The sequence below is a fragment of the Cephus cinctus genome, unplaced genomic scaffold (genome assembly GCF_000341935.2).
Source record: "Cephus cinctus unplaced genomic scaffold, Ccin1 Ccin1_scaffold0330, whole genome shotgun sequence".
Lineage (NCBI taxonomy): Eukaryota > Metazoa > Arthropoda > Insecta > Hymenoptera > Cephidae > Cephus > Cephus cinctus.
In genome coordinates, this window is record NW_014333027.1 from 949,029 (window position 1) to 972,835 (window position 23,807).

General features: G+C 40.2%; 5 protein-coding genes across 14 annotated transcripts; 2 read left to right on the forward strand and 3 right to left on the reverse strand.

The window, feature by feature from the left end:
• The first annotated feature begins 6 nt into the window (after positions 1–6).
• Positions 7–13,171, forward strand: LOC107266607. Of its 6 annotated transcripts, XR_003059392.1 has the most exons (7): positions 15–476; positions 559–1,225; positions 2,590–2,800; positions 2,874–3,079; positions 3,225–4,404; positions 12,316–12,628; positions 12,820–13,171. XR_003059392.1 is itself a non-coding variant. In XM_025083912.1 (5 exons), the coding sequence occupies exons 2-4, from the start codon at positions 1,217–1,219 to the stop codon at positions 12,365–12,367; spliced, it is 510 nt and encodes a 169-aa protein (XP_024939680.1). In that variant the 5' UTR covers positions 13–476; positions 559–1,216; the 3' UTR covers positions 12,368–12,628; positions 12,820–13,171. The 6 variants fall into 6 exon arrangements, 4 of the variants coding, with proteins under 4 accessions (XP_024939681.1, XP_024939680.1, XP_024939679.1 ...); XR_003059393.1 differs by lacking the exon at positions 2,590–2,800 and having other exon boundaries at positions 14–476; positions 2,968–3,079; XM_025083912.1 differs by lacking the exons at positions 2,590–2,800; positions 2,874–3,079 and having other exon boundaries at positions 13–476; positions 3,225–3,673.
• A 2,050-nt stretch (positions 13,172–15,221) lies between these two features.
• On the reverse strand, positions 15,222–16,983 carry LOC112494197 (protein PXR1-like). 2 transcript variants are annotated; one of them, XM_025083907.1, is made up of 7 exons: positions 16,804–16,983; positions 16,386–16,430; positions 16,276–16,317; positions 16,160–16,201; positions 16,041–16,082; positions 15,605–15,960; positions 15,222–15,496 (listed from the first exon to the last, which is right to left on the reverse strand). In XM_025083907.1, exons 1-7 carry the CDS (start codon positions 16,849–16,851, stop codon positions 15,445–15,447), a joined length of 627 nt encoding a protein of 208 aa, XP_024939675.1. In that variant the 5' UTR covers positions 16,852–16,983; the 3' UTR covers positions 15,222–15,444. The 2 variants fall into 2 exon arrangements, with proteins under 2 accessions (XP_024939675.1, XP_024939676.1); XM_025083908.1 differs by lacking the exon at positions 16,276–16,317 and having other exon boundaries at positions 16,353–16,430.
• Positions 16,984–17,588: 605 nt separating this feature from the next.
• On the forward strand, positions 17,589–19,871 carry LOC107266597 (importin subunit alpha-2). 3 transcript variants are annotated; one of them, XM_015737230.1, is made up of 7 exons: positions 17,589–18,153; positions 18,218–18,430; positions 18,500–18,690; positions 18,763–18,955; positions 19,026–19,197; positions 19,411–19,562; positions 19,681–19,871. In XM_015737230.1, exons 1-6 carry the CDS (start codon positions 17,905–17,907, stop codon positions 19,509–19,511), a joined length of 1,119 nt encoding a protein of 372 aa, XP_015592716.1. In that variant the 5' UTR covers positions 17,589–17,904; the 3' UTR covers positions 19,512–19,562; positions 19,681–19,871. The 3 variants fall into 3 exon arrangements, with proteins under 3 accessions (XP_015592716.1, XP_024939671.1, XP_015592717.1); XM_025083903.1 differs by lacking the exon at positions 19,411–19,562 and having other exon boundaries at positions 19,043–19,197; XM_015737231.2 differs by lacking the exon at positions 19,681–19,871 and having other exon boundaries at positions 19,043–19,197; positions 19,411–19,551.
• Positions 19,567–21,895, reverse strand: LOC107266601. 2 transcript variants are annotated; one of them, XM_025083905.1, is made up of 6 exons: positions 21,469–21,895; positions 21,067–21,338; positions 20,223–20,431; positions 20,081–20,153; positions 19,912–19,998; positions 19,598–19,823 (listed from the first exon to the last, which is right to left on the reverse strand). In XM_025083905.1, the coding sequence occupies exons 2-6, from the start codon at positions 21,294–21,296 to the stop codon at positions 19,661–19,663; spliced, it is 762 nt and encodes a 253-aa protein (XP_024939673.1). In that variant the 5' UTR covers positions 21,297–21,338; positions 21,469–21,895; the 3' UTR covers positions 19,598–19,660. The 2 variants fall into 2 exon arrangements, with proteins under 2 accessions (XP_015592725.1, XP_024939673.1); XM_015737239.2 differs by having other exon boundaries at positions 19,567–19,823; positions 21,067–21,895.
• A 111-nt stretch (positions 21,896–22,006) lies between these two features.
• On the reverse strand, positions 22,007–23,745 carry LOC107266598. Its single transcript, XM_025083904.1, has 5 exons — positions 23,604–23,745; positions 23,133–23,449; positions 22,896–23,054; positions 22,482–22,827; positions 22,007–22,419 (listed from the first exon to the last, which is right to left on the reverse strand). The coding sequence occupies exons 2-5, from the start codon at positions 23,418–23,420 to the stop codon at positions 22,271–22,273; spliced, it is 942 nt and encodes a 313-aa protein (XP_024939672.1). The 5' UTR covers positions 23,421–23,449; positions 23,604–23,745; the 3' UTR covers positions 22,007–22,270.
• Positions 23,746–23,807: the final 62 nt, after the last annotated feature.

Here is a 23,807-nt window from a genome sequence, read left to right on the forward strand (position 1 = left end):
TTAATAATACTGTATGCAATTATCGTCAATTCTGATAATTCTCTCTGATCATCACCCTCCCTCAATAAGATTCTGCTTCGTTCCAATACTCGTCACTGCTTCTGACCCGTAACGCTTCTTTCGATAGCCTCGAAAGGACCCAAGATATCTAAACATGTGTATGATCTTTAAGTATGTATAAGAAAATTCATGTATGCCATATGCTGACGAGAGTACGATATCAGTGGGTTGGATAACAATCCAAGTGGAATTCACTCGGATCTGACACTCTGTTGCTAACCGAGCAACGTCCATGTTCAACACTGTACAAAGCTATAGCCTATGTGCTTGCCCTTCACTCTCAATCCCCATGACGATCACCATTATACCAAAAAGAGTCCTTCTCATCGTCCCCATCCTCATCGACCCTGCAACTTATTGTATTATGTAGCTGTATATATCAGCTCTTTACGATATACCGCATTTCCTATGTCTTAGTAAGTTGTGCAGCTGGTACTTTATAATTACTTAATTTCATTTATTTATTAATAAAGTTAGTGGCACCGACTATTTTGATAGCAGTACGAGAACTGTTGACCAATGATACAAATGAGGTGGGAAGAATACAGAAATAAAAATAGGAGATTGGTACATAAAGAATGGGAAATAATGGCCACCACGATGATGACGACCACGACGGCGGCAGTCCTGTGACTTGAGGTATATTTAATTCAACGTTGCCTCCGCCACTGGTGCTCGAGAAATAGTTGTGGAAACGTTGACCTGCACGTGGAAAGCCGATGTCCTACGCACTTCTTCCATCCCTCATTCTTTAATTAAACATGAAACTCAAAGAAATTGCTAAATACTGTTTTTTATTGTTACATTTATCGAAGAAGGCTCTCAGTCCGCGATGAAGAGACGAAGTTGATAAGTTGCTAGTGTATAAGCGCCTAGGTAATTACGGACGGTTAAATGAGGGCTAAATGTATAATTCTAAAATGGTTAAAAGACAAATGAAATGCCTGACAATAAGACATTTCACTGCTGTTACAGGAAAACTTTCTCTGATGACTGTTTCCACTATTTGCAGAGTATATGGACACGACATATGTTCACATCTGTCGCGCACGTTCCACCATAAGTTTCATAACCTAAGGATGTGCCAGTAGTCTTCAGGAAGTTCGGACAATTTAGGAAAGTTAAAGAAATTCACCGAGGCAGATCGGGGGGAAGGATGCAAAATGTGAGTACAAATGGATTCAACGAAAACACTCAGTCTTACGTTTAATGTCTAAATGAACCAGATAGAAAAATTCTGTCAAAAGAGTACAACAGCTTAAAAAACCAGGATGATAGGGAAACTAGAAAAATATATGAGATAAGGCTATCTCGTTCGATGCAACCCTCATGGTCTCATTGGTCACAACCGACCAACCGATTAAATCTGGTTTACAAGATAACAAGAAATTACGTAAAATGTGACACTTATGCAAAGCAATCTGTTTTTCAAGTAATTTTCTCGGTTATACATTTTTTTATTGTTCTCCTTGGACTTTGCTGTGGAAGCAAGTAGTATGAGCTGCTAGACTTGACGAAATGCGACTCTGGTGCTCTCAAATTAGACCTACGTGTAGCCCGGCTATAAACAATATAAAAGTAGCGCGGTCTGCAGGGGGTTGTTGAGCATGAGAGAAAGGGGAAGGAAGGGTCTAAGGGTGGCACAGCAGGGAAAGTTGATTAAATGGACGCCCGTCGAGACGCCACTCCCATAAGGTAGCCGCGTGCGAAGGTGGAGAGGCTTGTCGCCGCGAACGAGCAAACGCAAAACGTGAAGTCTAATCTAGTAGTCAAGCGTTACCTCTAGTTTGCTATTGCTACCGACAACTAGAGGATTACGATCAAGACCAACCCGAGAAGACACGAGCAGAACGACTGTTGGAGGCACGATGAGAATGTTCCCTCCCTCTTCTCTCTCACCCTGAGTAGCAGGGTCCTCTCTCTGGTGGATTCGAGCGGATCAGTTCGGTCAATGCCGTCTGAACGTGCGCTATTACTGTGGCTATTACTAGCCGTCCCGGCTGGTATTTTCGTCATGGCCTACTAATACACTCCGCAAATTCTTCACGACCAGCAGTGACGCTGCCGCGGAAATATGTCGATTGCTTGTGCTTCGAGTACAGACTTTGTAGCGTTGTTTCTTGACTAATGAGGGAGATGATGAGACTGGCGAAGTGCTGCACTAGCATGGGTACGTGCCGAAATTCACTGCCATTACTGCGAACTTGATTGAGTCTCGCTCTATTGCATGCAGGTAAACAGAGACACACCAATATTGGTAGTGGTAGCAGTGAATCTCGGGATGTACTCCATATAATACATTTATAAATCCGAACGGTCAGGGACGAAATGACGAAGGGCACGCCTGAGAATTTGTAGATAGGTGACTCACGTTATATATGCGTGGATCAACAATGAGGAAAAGTGTAAGAGAATAAAAGAGTATACAGACAAGAATGACATTTTTCCTTAGCACGGTGCAAACTAGTATGATATTTGTTTCAATTTATAGAAGGAAAGATCTCGTTTAAAAATGAACTGTTTTCGTAGCTGGGCAAAGGACGTCCAGCGTTACTTGGCAAACAAGAATGAGGAGGTAGGACGTCGAAAGCCTAAAATCGATATTCTTACGTAAGCGGTCATGAAACGATACGTGGTAGAGGTTTAGGTGGATGAAAAAAGGAAAAAATAAAAAAAGTAGACATGGTGATAAAAGGCAAAGGTCGAGAAGGACTCACCTCCTTTCCCCCATCCACATACTGTGAGTTATAGCTATGCCTTCCGTTTCGTAATTCTCAATCTCGTACGAGGGAATGATAATTTTTATAATTTAGGACACAAGAAAACACGGGGTCGCAAGGTCTTCTGCAGATAATATTAACAACGTTCGTTATACATAGATGCAGTCTTACGTAAAATATGCTGTAGGTGCCGGTTCAGTGCGAGGACACGGGAGATGGGAGAGAACTTCCGGCCTATCGGCTGGATTATGGGCCTTCGTCATTCGTAATACCTCATGGTTCCTAATGGCTGTTGCTAGGTAGGTGCCCTTCCTTGGGAACCCTTACCAGATATTCAGCTGTTGTTTATTTAACTTGTTTAATTTCCACCTAAATTCACATCACATTCATTACGGTTTTTCTCTTTCGTTTTCATTGGTTCCTCTTTCTTTTTACGTCTTTTAGTTCTCCATGTCAACGCTGTGCTGCCAAGAGAGCGCAGCACCCGCAACCGACACCACAGCGCACCGAATCGGATTCCATGCCCCTACAGCACTTCGAGTCCCCACTACATATCGTAAGGACGTGTGCGCTTTCGGTACAATCGCTGCCGTTGTCGTTTTTGTTGGCGTTGCTGCTGTTGCTGCCGCTGCCATCGTGGCCACCACCTCCAACGCCGGCGCACCTATCGCCGCCACACGCAGCCCTCGTCAGCTGCCGCACAGTTCAGTTCGTGTCGGTCCTTCTGCTCGTGAGGTTCTGTTCTCGGATTGTTTCTTTTGCTTGTTGCCCGCTACGTGTTACTCATCTTCTACGCTATTCGATCTTCTGATACTTAATAGTGCTTTATCGAGCGCTCAACGTTCTCATTACGTTTGCAACGAAAAGTGTCATCGTCATTCTGAAATACTGAGGTACTACACTATTCCCGCGAGTCTCTCAAAAGAGATAGCAGAACAATCTTCTTTATATACCACTTTAATTCGCCTCTTCTTAATATTACTTAAATAGTTTTCTTTTTATTATATTGCACAGTACAGCAATTAGATATTCTGTCGAAACTATCAGCTGGCGATTCATTCCATTCATTCTCTTTCTCTCCCAAGATACCATCATCTTTCAGCATGCCACCAAGTCACCAAATTACCAGATCATCGTATTAACGAATCGCCGGGGACTCTGTCTCCCTTTTACCCTCGTCTGCCTGCATCCTTATTCACTTACGTGTACCCTGGCCTATCACTGTGGTCATGGCAATGAATTGTTTCGGCACCGCAGGGAAATAAAGTAACGTGCGCAGGAAGCTTTTTTCATGTATTTTGATGCTTAGAGAATGCAAAAGATTTCGCGAGGTGGTATACGGAATCCAGACGGAAATTGAATATCTTCGTGACACGTGCCTATTCAGTGAATGCTTATTACTCGTTGATCATCGTAGGTTAGCTGAAAGTAAAATATACCAAGCGTGAACCTGTGCATATCGTTTGAGAGTGCGAGTCGTCGGATGGAGTGATGATTAGATATTGCGAGAAGCTAACTAGCTCCAGCTAGACACTCGAGAAAGTTAACTTACAGTAATAGCTTCATCATGCTCTCGTTTGCCATACTGCTAATCGTCATCAAAGAACGGCTGAATCCTTTCAAGGTGAGTATTCGCCATCGAAACTCTATTGCTTACTCTGACTCCTTCGTACCAAGGCTGACCGATTACCATCGCCATCGCCATCACCAAAATCAGGCAGACTACGTACGCCAACGCCATTGCGTAATATGTAGAACAAACGAGAATTTTCTTGCAAAGGAGTAAGAAGTAAAGGAGTTTCTAAATGAACCTACTGGAAGACATGCTGAACTGAAAAAAACATACTCATTCATGGGAATGCCGGTAGCTAAAACTCGTAAAGCTCCTGATAACGGTATGATATTATAATTTAGAAGCTACAAGATTCGATTTTTCTACATCCTCTTGAAGTTACTTATGTTGACCATAGTGCGGTGAATTTCTAAGGTGTCCTCACACGACGCCACATTGGTTAGGTTCCTTCAGTGATCAGCAGATTGATGAACACTGTCTTAAGGAAACAGTCATTATCCGCAGCGCAGATATTGAATACGACATAAACGTTGTGTAGGAGCAGTCAGTTGTCAGGGTAATCAGTCGGTCAGTTGAGTAAGCAAGCATTGTGTGTATGTAAGTGTATTCGGTGAGACACTTTTAGACGGGAAAAAAGAGCTTACTTAACAATGATTACAGTTTCTAGAATCTCATCATTTCTTGCGGGTTCTCAAAGTCGTCTGGTATACCTTAATGATATATTTATTCTTGGAAGGACACACATTAATTAGTAGTCTGTTAGCACTTTGAATAATTACCGATAAAGAGTTGATAATAGATGCCAGCAGAGGAGTATGTTTCATTGCTTTTGCATCCGATCCTACTTCTATATCCTGACTCCTAGTCCTGGTTCAGCGTCAATTTCCATCGTACAATTTCTATAAATATTTCTCGGATAAGTTGAACATCAAATCAAGTTGGTTATCGTCCGTCGTACAGTACATTCTTCCATTTATTACTCTGTAGAATAGAAAGTCATGGTAGTAGAAACACGTGGCACCGTGGTATCGACTGACTCCCCGTTACCATCGTCATAGCCATTGCTTTTCCTCTGGCGCCACCTCAGTCTCTGCCACTTTCGAAATATTACTTCGCTCACGAGCTGACGCAAGGAATTCGAAAAGTGCGTTCTGCGTTTCTCTCCTACTATCCTGGGACCAAGTGATTCGAGGCGCGGCCATCTTTAGAAAACAGATTAATGCTCATTATGGATATTAGACCTCGAAGACACCATTTGCATAAAGCGGAGATGTTGATACAACTGGTCGCGCGATAACGAGTTACAGTCGCCTGAGGGAAGTTACCGTGGAACAGAGAAACGGAGAAACGAGAGGAAGGCAGTTAATTATTTTCTTATTTCTTTCATGGCTTTCGAACACGATGTTTCGAACGCCCTCCTTTCCCGAGATTCACATCCACGCGAAGCTCTCGCGACATCAGCGACATTCTTCGGCCGGTAACGTCCCTCTCTATCTCCTATCTCATATAAAAGAACCCTTTACTCAGCAGCAATCAGCAACCCCGATCAAGTCTTATGAACTCAGTTATTTTTCCGTATCAGAGGCATTTTAAGTATTTATATATATAGTCCGATGAAGGAATAAATGAGGTTCTAATCTTATAAGATGTAGGAGTTGCTGGAAAAAATTCTTACCATCGTTTCCTGTATCTTTACTCTATTGCATTCTCAATATTTTTCGATCAGACAAAAGCAGAAGCGAGGCGCTCGCTTCTTACTTTTTCTTTCTCGCAAGCAGCATGACGACACCTGCATGTGAATGTGGTCATTATTTGGATGTTTGAATATTTAAAGAGGATCCACTTCTGGAGTGGTTCAGAGAAGTGGTTAGGGGTATGCAGTTCGATGGCGTGACAAAGAGTGTGTTAATGAATCAAGATCCAGTGCGATTAACTATCCATGTGACTCGAAGAGATGAAAGAGAAAAAAAGTAATACCAGGGAAATAGAAGAGACAAGAAGAATTATTTACAGGTGCTGCGTTGTCTTCTTGATGACATTATAACAGACATCATCGAAATCAGCAAAGAGCTAAAATGATTCTGTCGGCTCTATACTTGGAAACCGTAAGGACAGAGCGGATTCTCTTGTGAAGAATTAATCACGTGGAGTTTTCATCGGAAGGAGTATCTGTTCACATCTTACCGGGCAGCATTAGATTAAAGTTGAATCTTCTAATACTGTCAGGTAAAGATGTCGTCAGGATTCCGAAATCAACGAAATTCATCTGTACCACAGCCGAAGCAGCAAGCGTCTTTTAATTTTTGTTATTCGTGTGACACCGTATACGTGAAAGTCGCCAGGATGGCGCACCTGCATGCAAATTTTCGAAAGCCGCGTGTCGCAATACACGAAAACTCAAGAGGAGTCGCGAGAATCGTCAGACTTGTCATTGTGCCACATCCGTACGAATTCGCTTGACAACGATAAAAATCACTACGCTAGGGATAGTTTATAGTCTCATTTATGGTCTCTCCCCTGCTTCGAGATAGTTGTGAAATGTGAGTCCGTACGATTGATCAGAAGGTCGCACCGTATACTTTGGGTGTAGTGCAGACGAGCCAAACAAGTTAGACAAGTTTGAAAAGGCTCAGGTAAGCCAACTCCAGTCAAAAGTATATATGTACATATATTGGTAGTATTATCGGAACACGAGGAGAATACACCGTTAGCCAAAAAGTATGAAACAGGGTGACTATTGGAATGCTAAAAATATATTATACTTGTTGACGAGAGCCAGCCATGATTGCATGCAGCATGTGTATTTTATGTGAACTCATCCTGCCGCTTGTAAATCTCAAAGGACAGAGCAACAAGACTTTGGGACAAATGTTGGCCTAGATAGAATATCGTCATTTTCGTCTAACTACGTACATACCAACATTCTTCTTCCCTCGGCTAGTGTGCATAGGTATACTCTATGGAGGAGTATATTGCGTGAGCTATATACCTATCACTGTGGTCCCCCTCATTTCCAACAAGCCATGTCTCTGATTTATGAAAGCGCTAACTACAGGCTTCGCTATGGCCAGCCTTATACCATGCATTGCTTTGTTTTCTTTGGAGATATGAAAATCTTCTAGAATATAACGTAATTACTGGTTTGACATTACATCGTTTCGCAGTTTTCTCTAAACATTCCAATAGTTTTCAATTATTTTCACATTCTTTTAATTCTCGTTTAATCAGGAAACTGGACATCATTATCGATACCGATGTCGATGTTTACGATATGAGAACTTGGTAGCGCGTGCGCGCATAAGAGTGACAAAGAGTACAAGTCTGAGGACAAGAATGATTAAGAGAGACGGAGAAAGAGAGAGCAGCACTCAAGACTCGCGTGCTTATGGCGACTTTGTTATTTATATCTCGCTTGCTTCTGCAGCAAGCAATAAAGAGGCCTGACCGGTATCGCGAACCGGTCAGGACCTGCAACTTTATGTGCATTCGACCGCCATCTTGATCATTGGTTCGCTTCCTACTGTGCTTCTAGCAATCTCCTTTGCACTTGTTTAGCTTCTTTTGCCTATCTTGATTTCTCTGTCTCTTTAGAATTTTCACAGAAGAACTTTTGAACCTCGAGACATCAAAATGAATAGTACATACGTAGTAATGTATATGCTTAAATAGTCACAGTAAAAAAATATATTTTTTGTTTTGACTTCACAGTTTTCTTAGTAAGCCCGATTTCAATGGGTCTCTTAGTAATTTAGTGCAACCGTTCCCGACGGCTCCATGAGCTAGGTAGCTACTGTATCAGCTGTGTACATATTTGCCAGTTGATTTTATACCTCGAAAACATTTCCCATTCGTTAGCATTGCCAGAATACAAACGCCTCTTACCAAAAATAACTATATAACATAAGATAGATGACAATAGCCATTGTGCACTATTTCATTCGAGCAGGAAGAAATATGACAAACGAGTTAAATGTGTATACTAGATGCGTCTGCTTGTAATTTGAAATATTTCCGTTAACGTTTGAAATACAGTCATGGATATGCCACGTAGAAAGAAATTCCTAAGTGAACATACAATTAGAGAATATTGTCTGAGCCTGTGTCCTGTGCTGGTGAATGCGCGGGAAAATAAGTGAGGGTTTGGCTTTTTGTCAAGACGCCGTGAAACATGGGCTGGTTGGAGATGCAAGACACGTGTGAAACACATGCGTTTTCGCTCCGGGAGTCCGCGCGCCCTGTCTCTCAGACCGTCCCTCGTCCTAGCTTAAGCTCTGCCTTTGGTTTTGGCTTCATTCTTTATCCCATGTCTCTCGACACGCTCTGTTCCGATCAGGTCTGCTTTATGTTATTCTGTTCTGCTCTAGCCTTGTCAGGCACTTCAGATACTTTTCTCATTTTTCTTAAATCGAGGGCCCTAACACGCCATCCTTAAAAGCCCTTGAAATTCACAATCTTGGCCTGATAAAGGCATCGAGAGTTCAGTACCTATGTTAGACACTGAAAAATGAAGAATAAGAGAAAATAATATATTGCAAAGGACGCACGTAACTGACCAGAACTACACAAGTACTGTACAATTTGTGTGTACGAATAGAATTAAGTCTTCAGCTATACTTACGGGTTTACGGTGGCCGCAAGAGGTTATTATAACTGCGTAAGTATAGGAGCGTGGTAGCAATGCGCGAGGAATGGAGAGCCGTGAAGAAGGAGGGCGATCCGTCTGCGAAGCAAACTCTGATGAATCATCTGGTCTGCTGTTTAGAAACGAGGGGCTACGGCCGGTGTTGTCCGCCTTCACACGAGACTTGTATTTTCTTCATTTCCCTTTCCCCATATCTCCACACCCCATTCGCGTTCTTTCTCTTTCCCTTCTTGTCCCTCTGCTTATTCTCCATTCCTTACTAATATTTTCCTTGTCTCTTTACCTCTGAGTGACTGGTAGCTATACGCCATTTTTCCTCTTTTTTCCTCTCCGTTCCTTAATACATATTCGATCCTTAGTTTCGAGTAACATGTGGCTGCGGTTTTGTGGCTTCTGCCTTGTAAAGTGACGATTTTTTCGTGATCGTCCAGAAAGCCAATAAATACAAGGCCAATGGTGTCCATTCACCCGTATTCGCCATGGCTTTCCTTCTATTTCAATAAAGAGTAAAAGCTTGAAAAAAAATAGCGTCTGATGAGTTCCTGGCATATAAAGAGACACATGCCAATTAAATTGTATATACAAGTGTTTATCAGTAGCTGGAGTCAATGCAAGAAGATTTAAGATAATAGTCGAATCGCAAGTGGATCGTAATAAGACACATGAGTCTATTGCGATAGCAAAAGATGGATTTCGAATGATTCCAAAGTAGCCTGGACAGTTTTTTAAGTCATGGCGAGTGTGCTGAGTCACGAAGAGTCACGCTAGCCAAGTTTCTTGAGGGCGCCTGGCGTCCGACGTCCGGCACCCCGTTTCCCGGCGTCCCCATCGGACGACTCGACTAATATAAAGTGTACCGTGAGTAAGTACTGGTTAACGAGGCAATCGCGAATATTTTGACGGAAATTCAACCAGTCCACAAATGAGATAAGTTTTACACAGTAGCTTGGTTGGCTACTCGCAGAATTCATGATAACGTTTTCATTATCAGCGGCAGCGTTTTCTGGTTCTCGTTATCTGCAGACCGAAAGGAGAAAACGGAGGCGTCGGAGGGGAGCAAAGGTTCCTTCGGTATAACTAACCAGCCTCTCCAGACCTTCGAAACCTTTGGTTGATATCGTTGGACGATGTTTGCAACTAGCAACACTCACTCAGAAAACGCCAGCCAACGTTGCCGAACTCGGCTTGAACTCGCCGACACCTGGGTGCCACCGCTGCCGCAAACCAGCAGGGGGGCTGCTTGTTTAATGTCGCGCTATCACACCATGTGGCGTGACAGTCCGCCTTCGCCTCAGGAATAGCCTATACCTTGGAGCCACCTATAGTTTCTATATCTATAGGATATGATACATCCTATGTCGCATGTTGTATGTTGTGTAGGTCATACGCATACCATAATATACTTATGTATCGTATAAAATATAGTATGTCTACAACAGGGTGTGTATAGTATTCGGACAGACAAGTATTTCTGATTGCGATAGGATTTTAACTAGCGATGTATCTAAGGTCGTAACATTACTTTCACTACCCTTCTGCTCAACAACCTTCCGAGTGCTCTCCCATCTGAATGCAAAGATCCAGGCAAATTCAAGTATCTATTTTCAGTCTTCTTTTCGTCGTTCTCCACGAGTAACACACTAACGTCCCGTGCGTGTGTCTTGTTTGTTTCCATTTCCTTCTAAATTCTCGCTAGCGCGTGCCAACACCCGCATGGGGCGCGGCTCAATCAATTACTGGACGGGGCGCGGCCTTTCTCCATCTCCGTATTCGCGTCCACGTCAACATTTACGTCCTTTCAGTGGTTCCACTTCGCATGGCAACAACCCCCTACGGGGTCTCACAACCTGTCCCTCTTTCGATGAGCTAATCCAGTGTTGCGCAAAGGCGCGTTTGCTGGACTCAGCATTTTTTTCCATTTCTCAAGATGTACTATTCGCTTTCATAAAAGGAAATTTTTTCAATTATTTTATAGGCTGTTCGAGTTCAACGTGGACAATATATGTGGAAACGATAAAGACAAACTTGCGCTATTACGAAGTGGCGAGGCAAAACATGCTTTGCCTTCCACTATCGAAATCGTGTCGCCTCGTCGACAACGCCACATCTAAATATAAAGCGCGCAACACTTGTTCCGAGTAAATCAACTCGTTCTCTCGCCACCCCTACCTTTCCTCTTCGTCCAGCACTCTTTTCTCTCCCCTGAAAATTGCTGACTCGAGAAGAAATAAACGAATTATCAAACGAGGACAAAAATTGTAGTTAATTGAGCGTCGATTAATGAACACATATACCCTGTGTATTTTTAATGTCATGAAATCCGAGCGTATTGACTTAGGGTGCTTTTCAGTTAAAAATCAGACAGGTCTAAGGGGGTTCGATGGGAATTAAATAATCAGGGTTGGTACACTTGATTTTTCGAGGGGTTGCTTTTATTAGAATTCATAGAAATTCTGACCTAAGTCTCATTTCGTTGACGCGATACGATACAACGCAATGCGTCGCGACGACGCACGACTCGTTATTCATGAAACGGAGACCGTCGGAGACCTTCAGGAAAATTCCATAATGGATCAGTCTTTGTGCTGTTACTCTCGATTCTGTATGTATCTATCAAGATCCAGCAGTGATCGATTGATCGTCTCGGTGGTCTGGGTATGCTTGAGAATTCGGAATTAGGCTTTTCAAGTTATCCAAGATGGTTAAAACTTTTCGACTGTGCTCAGTGGTTAAAATCGTGTATATAATACTCTATAGGATAAATGCGTGCAATTGGATTAACTGGTATTCCCAGCTAAACCACTATCGTGGATCGCGCACACTCGACCTCCCTCGAGTTCTCTTTCGACCGATACACTGTCATCCATATTGAGATGACGCTGTGCCAGACGCATATCTTTCGTGCAACAGCCAATTAGCATTGCATCTGTATTTATAAAAAATCAAAGTTTCCCCGGGCGCGATACCATCGTAAACGTCTAGCAAGATTCTTCGAGACTAAATTCATTCGCTCTCTGGCCATGGTGTCTGGTTGCTTATTTATAGATATACTCCTGCCACGCGAATGGACGCGCTTTCTTCGTCGTTGATACCTAACTGACCACTGTTGCGTCTACAGTTAAGAATATTCAAGTCCGCCATGTTCCTGCTATTGGGATGACTCTTCTCGGCAGTTCTCGGCTCCTCTCGGTACCTCTCGGCACATCTCGAGTCTTCTCGGCTCGTCCCGCTTCCTCGGTATCGGCGATATTAAAAATTTTACGTTCCCAATCCAAATGACGAGGTGCCACATATCTCTTGCACTTTTGATCTTCTTTCAGGATTGCCGGCCATGCAATAACAAAGGGGATCGAGACCAGCTGTATCCAGTGAGTCCTATAGACAGTTTCTCTTAGAGGATCCGAGGGAGATGGAAAAGTTAGGTGATAAAGGTGAAGAGGAACCGAAGAAGGCAAAGGGTGAACTAACCGGTCCGTGGTCCGTGGCTCGAGATTGGCTTGACTTCACTTGGCTCGGCTTGGCTTATCCAGTCAATGAACTCTAGAGTCCCGCAGCGTGACACTGACCCCTCTCGGGTAAACGTCCCTGCGACGCTTTATTAATGCGGCAAAGCGAAGAGCGTGTGCGATCAAGGTACCCCGGAAAATAAGAGGAAGAAGTCTCGCGATACGAATCACACGAGATGAGGACGAAACAATTTCATCCTTTTGGTCTTATATTATCATATCATATTTTTAATCCTCATTATTTCATCAAGCTCGGGAACGCCTCTCGAATGAATTATGTGTTTAATTAATTTCAATATTTTTATTGTTATTTTCAAGGCAAACTATAAGACTATTCAAGCGACGGTGTACATTTTGGAAACTGCATGGAATCGCCCGGACAGGCCAAGCGATTTCCTTGAGCAAAGGTTAATCGAGGGAGAACTGGCATTGTGACTATGCGCGAGCAAGCTAACCTAGTGAAGATAGGGATGTGCACGTTGATGTAAGTGAATGAGTAGGCAAGTAGACAAGAATGCATGAATATGTACGCAACGGGTCGGGGCCATAGTTTACATATTCATCGACAGGAGGCCACTTGCTTCCGTTGTCAGCAACTTCGGCATTGCTATTGTACTTTATTCACTTCTGAATACGTCTTATCGAAAGTAAAGCACACATCCAGCCGGTCCTCAATTGTATGTATTTCGTTTCTTCATATCTACCCTGTAACCAGAAGTCATGAGTCCACCATGAATCCTACTGCGTAACTATCAACGATGTAAGACCTACTGGAACACTGCATAGACGGTAAAAAAAGAAGAAATAACTTTTGATAATCAAGTACTTATAAAAAAAAGTGTCTGCTCTTTCCAGAGACTCATATAGAACGTATAGAGTCTTCGCTCATAAGGGGTTATCTCAGTGATGGGGTCGTTGAGTCGCAGGTTCAGGGCATCTCGGATCGCTGCTATTCACCACGTAAACAGCCTATCTCTTGAGCGACACGACTCCGTCGAATGAACGGATAGATAACCAAGAGATACTTTGGATGGTTTACATAAGCATCATCCTATGGCAGATCGTCTCTTGGGCCTAATAAAGTCCAGTGACTTTCCGTCTTTTTTCCTTACTTCCTTCCTCCCAAATTTCAATACACTCCGTTACTCTCCATCTCTCTTCTCCGATATCTCAAAACGATAACGTGCTACCATTCTTATTAGAAGTTGATCACTTTTTGAATATTCGATTAATTTATGATTAATGCATGCGCGAGTACGTTAATGCGTTTGCAGCGCGAAGGAGGAAACCGTGTAGGCATACAGCAGTGTGTGCTGTGAAGCGAACCTAGGGAGGGACCGGTCTCACCATATTAGTCCAGAGGCCGTGCCGAGTAGGCTGACGTCAGCGGGTCTCTCAGCTGCAGCGCAGCTATAACGTAGAAAAGTATAAGGTGAGGCACGAGGAGTTAGAGGAGAGGACGGAGGGAATGGAGAAAAATTAAAAAGAGAAGAAAACTTAAGAAACACAGGAAGGCATGCCATTGAAGACAGGTGGAGTGCGCGTTTACAGAGGTATAATGATTAGACAGAGAACTAACTAGCTGGCTAAATAAATTAAGAGAGAAAAAAAATAAATATTTATTGCACTGAGGAATTATGTCCCCTTGGAGTATCTCGTAAGAGCACTTCAATAAATGGATAGATAAAGAGATGTTAATGCGACTGCTATCAGCTTAGTTTAGACACTTGTTTTCTAGTACGGTTCATAGTGCAGGAAAAAACGATTGATCGATGAACCCAAAGAAACTAAGCGTGTCTGTACGTAATTGTACTTACAAAAACAAGAAGGCGTTACATCATATGTGTTAAGAAATATTTTATATGGTCTAGAGGGCACAACCTGCTGGGATCAGTTGCCGGGGTGAATTCAATGCCAGGGAGAAGGAGCTTCTCGAGTTTTCCCATCGTCCTGGCAACGGAAAGGGGGTGGACCATTTATGGGATGCTGCGCTTGTAGATTTGCGCCGATCCCACCCTCCGGGAAAATCGTCAAACGATTGGGAGTTCATGCCAATTCAGAATCCAATGCTGTCACTCAAAAGGAAGGTTAGAAGTACTTTGTAACAATGTCGGACCGATTTTCCTATTGAGTCGACGAATCCGGGGGTGCTTTATGCCGTTTACCACCATTTCCCTTGACCATCCTGGACGATTCGTGCTGGCTGCTGTGCGGAGGGTGCGGCCTTTCCTACTCTGCCAAATCAATATTACCTAGTGCGCCCTAACGCGTATACCAACTAGCTTCTCCTCGATGCTCCTGGGGTGTGTACCAAAAGCTCACTCGTATGCACTTTGATATCGTTTTGTTTGCCTCGCTATCGTCTATGTAAAGAATAACAGAACCTTTCTGCTTATCGATCTATCTAATACACAGTATATCTCAGTAAGGTTTTAATTATTGTTTATAACTACTGTTTCTAGTATTTAATAAGATCACGATGGTACCTATTTACTACAAATGTATTATTTTAGTTTAATGCCCCTGCTGACAGGCAAGTCGGCATACATACATGCCAGCACAATTCCTGAGATGTCCATATACGATTGAATTGCGCCTGTCAAGAGGCAACTTGGTGTATTTACTTGACAATCATAGCTTACAAACAGCAATACTCAATATCATTTAATACTCTGTGGGGAAAATTGTGTTGTTCTTACTGATTAGAATTAATACAGAGATTTATATGTAACGATCGGAAAATGGATTATCTTTATATTTTGTATTAATTTTCTTTACATGCAGTTGAACCTTATGCGTAAATATTGAGATCAGACTATGTTATTAGGAAGAAATGTTGAGTCCATAATTTCTTTATAATAATAAATTCATTAATATCGACAATTATTTGAATTTGCTAGTTCATAATATAATATAAATTAGTAAATATTTCAAAGCTAGAACTTATTTTTTTGATTTAGATTTTTTGACCGGCTTCTCTGACTTCTGAGAGGTTCTGTGAAGATAATAATTTATGGTATAGTATTATATTTTTGTTTTTCGTTTATATTTTGTAAAATATATCGTTATAGTAACGTTTAATTAAATGAATGAATATACGTACGATTTCGTTGCCTGATTCATTTCTTCCTCCATTTTATGTTTCTCCTTTATCTTCTTTTCTTCCTTTTCTTCCTCTGCCTTATTTTCCTCTTTTTCTTTCTCTTCCTTCTTTTCTTTCCTCGCCTCCATTTCTTTTCCCTCCAGTTCCTTATTTCCCATCTTTTCTATTTCTTCATCTCCTTGCTTTTGCTCTTTTGATTCATCCACTTCCTCTTGTTCCTTTTCTTCTACTTTCTCGATTTCTTGCTTGTCCTGCCTTTGTTGTCCTTGCTGCAGCATTAGCAATTCTCTTTCTAGCTTTTCTCTTAGATTCTTATCCATAGTTTTCAACATATTTTCCTTGATTTCTTCAATGTCCTGCCATTAAAATACTTTTCAAACTACACGTTCGTAATAACAAACCAAATAATAATGAAAATACTATCATTTAAATTTACTTTTATTGCCTCTGAAGCGGTCTTCACTGCTGCATCCATTTCCTGAAATACATTGAACATTTTTAATTAGATTTTATTCATTAATAACAATAATAACAATAACTGTGAATATCAATTACCATTGATAAAGCTTCTATGGCCTGTTGTGTCTCCACCAATTTCTGAAATTTTTTTCTATACTCAAAATATATCATATATATATTATATATATGATAATTTTTCAAATATTACTTACTTTTCGTGATTTTTTAAAAGCTTTTACCCTTTTTGCTAAATCCTAAAACATTACGCATATATTTAATTCTCACTTACGAACAATAATACGACTGTACAAACATCGCATACTTCCTGACCGCGGACAAAATCTGCGAAATCGACGATTGGACGGTCCTGAAATGCATTAAATTATCTTAAATATAATGGTATGTACTTTAGTGTATAAAACTTTTCATCCGCAGCTTGTATCCTTATTTTACTTGACGAAATACATTTACTAAGTTTTGATAAAAAATGTTGTATAAGAAAATAGCTTGGGATGGTCTTTTTCGTAAATTTTTCAAAGATTTTTCTACTTATTTATCAACTAACTTTATGGTAGAGTGCCACATTGGTATCAGTCATTATTTTAAAATCATACACAATTCTTTCGAAATAAAAAATATTCGAATACCTCAAAAGTGGCATTTTGTATGTACATAGATCAACGAAACTATATGCAACTTTTTTGTGAATAGAACTAAAATAAGGGAAATAATTATCTTACAACATAGGGCTTCAAATTTTCTACACTGTCGTCACTATCACTTGCCATTTTGATTACTACTGTGCACTGTTCTAAAAGTTAATCTGACACTGATGGAAGCGGACAAGTTTTCTGTCTAAACTCACAGGTAAACAAAGGCATGATGATATCCTCAGTGTCGACAGTAAATATTTTTGCATATAGCCTAAAATCCAACGAACAGAGCAAGTTAAATAAATCGTCGGTCATGCTCCATCAAAATTATGAATAAATCATGCGAAGTTGTATAGAAGTATTTGGAATACGCATGAAAATCTTCGTAAGGAAAATAATATCAGTTTTCAACACGATAACGTCATATCTCTAGTAGCATAAGAGTACTCTAAGGACGTTATATATTCAACCGTTTTAAATTATTTTTTATTATAGTTTTAAAGAATGTAGCTATTTTAAGACACTTTATTCTTGCATTGACTGATAAGTATAATATAGCACTATATGTATATTTGAAGAAAATAATGGAACATTCGCTGGATTACGGAATCAATTGAAGCAAGTTTAAGATATGATTTTAAAATGTAGTAAAAAGATGTCTTTGCAGAAGGCTGCTTCTGATCTGCGATTGCAAAGAAATTTCTTTAACACGGTGTGTATTGTATATGCTAATAATAATAAGAATCGTTTTATACAGTAAAACAATCCAAAGGATATATGTAAATAGCTTATTGAACGTCCTAAATATATTCAATAGTAAGCACTAATTTAAATATATGTTAGGCACTAATAAACATTGTTTACAATTTTAATTATACTACCGTACGTTGTTTATCAAGTACCTATATTTTATTATTCTATCATAAAATTGTTTTGTATGCCAGATAAATAGTGTTTCAGTAAAATAAATGATCGATACAACTGCTGTTTCCAAATGAGTTTAGTCAGCAACCTATTTTAAATACGTGGTGTTGTGATACGGTCTCGTTCAGCTCATTCATGTACATACAGAGGATCGTAAATAACCTAATATCCAAAAATTATATATTTTATGATTTGCAAAACTGCTTGCATATTTTGAATTGTAAACAGTCAGTAGGTTAATGGATATTAACCAATCGTCATAAAATGGCAGAAAATCCTGAAACGACGAAAGACAAATATGTTGAGGTTATGCGCGAGGATATGAGAGAAACAATATCATCATATAGAAAACATCAACGAGAAATTGTATTGAATAAGAACAGACAAGCTTTGGGTGAAATATCCAATTCACTGTGTTTTAGTAAAGAATTCATATTAGCAAAGGCTCATTTACTAAAGAAAAAGCCATTAGCGATAGAAGATTATCAACAATTACAAAATGCCCTCATACAGGTTAGTTTTTTTTTCTCTAACATATTTTTATGTACATCTCATTGGATATGTTTTTATTTAATAGAGTGAGGAAAACATCAATACATTTTTAAAAGTGGAAAATATTGTGTATGCTTTGGTTCGAGATCTGTCTGGAAAGAATCCTGTTATACAATTATATGCAGCCAGCTGTTGCTGCAATATTGCACTTGGTAATTCCAAAGTTTGCACTATTCTGGTAAAATCTGCAGCTCCGTATCTGATTGGAATATTAGATACTTTAAACTATCCACTAATGGTAAATAATCAATAAGGATCCTGCTGGTTATTTCATGATATGAAACAAAATTTGTTTTTCTTTTTACAGGACATTTGTATATGGACCATAGGAAACTTGGTTGGTGGTAGTGAAAAAGCATTTGAAACTCTTTATGCTCAAGGTTGTTTGAGACATTTGGTTTCCTTAATGTGCAACTGTGATATTTCTATTCTACCTTCAGTAATATACGCAAGCATACATTGCATTTATGCTGGCACTCAGTACAAACAGTACGATGTGTAAGGACATAATATACTGTAGATGGATTCTGATTTGTATAAAATTTATTTTCATATTTTGAATGTTTGTAGGATTGATGAAATAGTGCCAGTGGCAGAAACACTTTCAGAAAGGTTCTCTGAATGTATTCGTTCTAATGCCAGTTGGCTTTTGGCTTTACTTTCATCTGAACCCGCCTGTACAATTCCTCTTTTAAAAGTAGTACCATCTGCAGTCAACTATCTTTACAGTAGTATTGCTGATGAACTGTCGGATGTGATTCGGGTAATTACAATGCTTCCTTGATTCACTCCTTACTTGTTTCAACATAATACAGTGTACTATAATTTATTAGGTCACGGCTACTGTAAGATTACTGGCAAATACAATACCAGAAGCATCGGGGCAAGCAGCAAAGGCGTTATTAAATAATCCCAATTATACAAGAGAAGAATTGCACTTTCTCATGAATAAATTACTATCACACCCATATATTCATGTTAGAAAGGAAGCGCTATGGATGACAGGTTAGCCAATGACCCAAGAAAGTTTTTCACAACATGCAGTAGTTGGCAAAAGTGAAAATGCTATTAATTTTACAAAAATCTAATTGGCTAATACTATCTGTACTTTCACCAGTCGTTATCAATTGCCACTTGTGAAAAGCTGTTTTGACACGTTGGTGCACATTGAGCTCTTATTGTTTGCATTATACATATTTACAGTATTTGTTTCATTAGGAAATCTATATAATCATGAATTATCAGATGTGAGTCAAACGGTCAAAGATATGATGATTCATCTACCTTCAATGCAATTAGCCGTACTTTCTGCGACGTAGCCGGACTGATTAGGAAGAATGATTAATTTTTTATCAAGAATTGAAACAATGGTACTCTTATACAAAAAAATTATATTTATTCAATAAAACAAATGGCAATGTATTTAGCAATGTAGGCAGACAACCGTTGGCAAGCACTGCGTCATAATCTAATAATACATTTTTACAGATGTAAACCGTTTTTTCGTACCCTCATCTTCTATACATGGTACTTTCACTAAATTGAAGTATATACGTCCCATGACGTTGCCGGACGGATGAGAGGCGGCCTTCAGGCACTTGTACAGCAAATCATCACAGTTACAGTGTGATCTGTATTGGAAACAAAAATAAAGTGATTCAGTACACGACAAAAAAATACTACTATACGGTTAGTCAAATTGAAGTATCTGCTATTTACTTGGTATATAGGGAGTAATTAGTCAGGTTATATCGCATTCTTTGAGCGCGAACTTTGACAGGGCAAAGATCATGACTTCGGCAACATCTGAAAGAAAGTATGGCAAGTTTCACTTTCTGTTAAGAAATTAGTCACATATCATTTATCATCAATATGTTAAGTTTCCAACCTATCTATAGAAGCTTCTTCTCCTAGATCGTGGTAATTTTCTGCTATATCTCCGGTTCCGCACCATTTCGTACCTACAACATAAAATATAAATAATTTATGACTTAAAGAAAAAGAAACAAGCGTATCCTCGACAAACGAACCTGGTATAATTCCTGAGAGCAAACTCAGTGGATTTATTCCATCTCCATTCCCTTTAGGTATCGTAGATAAAGTGTGAGAATTTTCGCCTTGCATTTTGTCAAGTATATCACACTGACGCATTAATTTCATCATTTCTTGGAATGATACTTGTTGCGGTTGTACTTCCGATGATAAGTTCTTTAAGACTTCAATGGCTTCATGTGGCTCGCTAAAATCGATGAAGGTTTAACACTATCCCAAGAAAGAATAGTAAACTCGTCGATTATTCTTATAAGAAAATGAAATGTCACGACTTTTCTCACACATTGAGGTCTTTGGTACAATTTCTAATTTCCTTTTGAGGCCAAGCACAGAGTATAGTTTCTAGACATAGTAGTACTTTAGAGGTCTAATGAGAAAATTGCTCTCTCGATCGACCGAATTTCTCGAATATTTACTTCGCATTAGACCTAAAGAATAGAAACCCACTGTGCGATCAACCATGAGTCGTTTCACTGCGGTTACCAGGGAAGGATATATTATGATTCAAGATCACAAATGTGTACATTGCTCAACAATAAAGATCACGGTTTTTTTAATTTTCTGAACAGCAAAGGAAATAAAAGTCCCGACGCACCTTATAGAGGAATGTCAAAGCGTGACGCAAATTGTATTGCAAAAAAGGCATCCACTGACGGGTCCGTGCATGGATTTAATAAAACCACTTGTGAGATAAGAATAAGTAATCTATTAACCTTGACAGATCTACCTTTCTTAAAAAGAATTCTTAATATAAAGTGTAGAGGATGATAAAAGATTATTAGTAACTTAACTAAAAAAGAATCGCTGCGATTAAATACTTACTAGACTTCAACGAGTTCGCAGTTGTGAAGTTCATTATTCATTCCTAGTTCAACAACAGCTACAGTCTGATCATGGTAATAAACGGCAAGCATTTCACCTGATGTTGAAAGTGCTGCACGAGGATTGATTCTATTCAAACCTTTGTAAGTACTCTTGAAGAAGGTGGGCTGTTGCAAGCTGAAGGAAGACGCGCACAGCACAAAAAATAACGTCACCTCGAACGAAGTCATGTCTTTATATACCGCGAACAAAGATGTCCAGGAAATATATCACTGAAAAATGTAAAACAGTGAACAGATACACTCCGCGCAATACCTCAATATAAATTGTTTATACAGACGATAAACTACTGTCTTTCTTAATGTCTAAGAAGTTCATAAACTTTCCCTAAACGTAGCTAACGTTTAACGGTGCCGCAAAGTATATGCGCTTATTCGCTGCATTGTGTGGTAAGGATGTATACTCGAAAAGTCAATTGTCATTTCTTCGTATCCCTTTAAACGTCAAATTCCTTGTTTCTTGAAATAGTTTGTCCAGAATTTATGTTTCAGATGTTGCCACATGGAACATTTAACTAGGTGCGGCAGGACCGAGCTTAGGGATTGAACTTTTTCACTGACAGGCTGACTGGCTGACTGGCTGACTGGTCAGTCAGGTATTGTTATCGAACTAGTAGCTATGGCGATCGAATGGAGATGAATAAATGACGGCAGGCACCTGTATATCCCCCTACCTCTACGACCTCGGCGAGTTACGCTCGAGCTAACCCACTTTTACGATACGAAGAAAGTAGGACGAATTATACCATGAGACTAACTCTACCTAGACTGATTGTGTGTAACCTGGCGAAAGAGATGAAAAGGATGATCTCTTGATTTGCTGGATCATTTTCATCCAAGTGCTATCAGTAATTTTGTTAAAGTAGACATACAACCATAAGTAATAATAATCGTATATCTCATGTATATTTTGCTGGAAAAATATAGCTGGCACAGATACACGCTTTCATGAAGATTATTGCGAATTTGCAGGATCTATATTTTCTGTATGGATTCATTACCCTTGATTTACGCGTAGTTATATGTGAATGCTTCTCTGTGGGATATTGTAGTTGCTAAAGTTATTGAATATATTATAGACAAAAGTGTCGCTTAATCACTTTAAGACTTGGAGACACGGACTTGATACTTTCAAGGGGAATCTTTTACGAATGGCTCGGTTTGAAAGAGTGCTGACTCTGGGACGAGCTTGATTTTCCACTGGGATACGATGCTCCTGTATGGGTCGTGCTCAGAGTAATGCTTACAGGCGTTGCGTTTAAAAGTTGTAGTCTGACTGGACACTGTCGATAGCCTAAATCATATCAGAAGGAAAAATGATACAGAATTATTCTAATAAACAATGCCAATGCTCACCAGCATGATGAGGGCCCGAGCAGTGACAACAGATAGGATTATTGCGTGGCCTGGGACAGAATTCAACACTATGAGTCTCTCCACAGCGGACGCATCGTGGTAGGTGTCGACAATTTGCAGCCACGTGCCAGAAACCTTGACACCTGTAGCACTGCAGTACTCCATCACCCTGTTGGACGTTCGACGTCTCTGGCAGATTGCAATTTCCCGTTGCAGGTTGCCCTAGTGAGGTCGCACCGCCTGCACCGTTACGCCACCAACGTTCTGGTATTGCGCTGAAACGTGCCGCGCCAAAGAAATCCAGACCCTGACGCAGCAAAAGCTCGTAATGGCCAGCGTCAAGAACCTGAATATTAAAAGAGGTGTTAATAGGATTTACTTTTTAATTTTTTTAATTAAATTGTGTTGTGTTACCTCTACGCGAACGTATTGTCTTGAACGTTCAACACTTCCTGTAGCGATACCCTGCTTCGCCAGGGCAGAACTCAAATCCTGCAGCGGTATGGCCCAGGGTACTTCTCTCAGGAGCACAGCCTGTCTGTAACGAGAATCTCTTGCAGAAAATCGAGCTACCTGCACAGTGAGAGATTTAATTAATAAAACAATACTAGAGAGAATGAGGAGATTCGATTCGCTGGGGCGCATATGTACTTGAACGGGTCCTTCGAAGATTCTGGCAAGATCACCATGCTGCAGGAGTTTGTCAGCATCAGCGTCACGAGCAAAAGCTGCTATTAAGCCACAAGACGTTTCAGAAACTTGCCAGGCTCCAAAAGGTTCAGTAGCACGGATGGCATCCTCAAGTGTAGATCGTAGAAGCTCGCCACCTTGTGCTCCGTCAGGTTGTGCCTGAATCTGGCTTCCTGCTGCTCTCGATACGTATAAGGAACATGACAGCTCTTCCTCTGGTGCTTGTTGCTCCTGACTCGAGCCATCCATCCTGCTCACGGTGTTACACCGTAAGATTCCTATGGTTGAAAATTCTTTGTTTTACAATCATTGAATCTTTTTGATAAACTCGTCAAAGTGACACTTCGTTCAGAAGAACGATTGCATTTGTCATTTCCTTATATTTTCTTGGACTAAGATTCAAAGGAAATGTCACCGATAAATTGAAATTACCTTAGACGTTTCGGCTATACTATTTAAAAATAAAAGTATGACATGGGGCCGGGAGAGGCATGGCCCAACGCTGGCGCCATTCATTGCCCTCTTTTAAAACGATTGCAACAATTTTGGCATTTGTTTCTGTTTTTCTACGTACGCCAATCATTTTCAAGTTTGGTAGGAAATACTGAATATATCCTTTGTTTTCGTCTTGTCCCC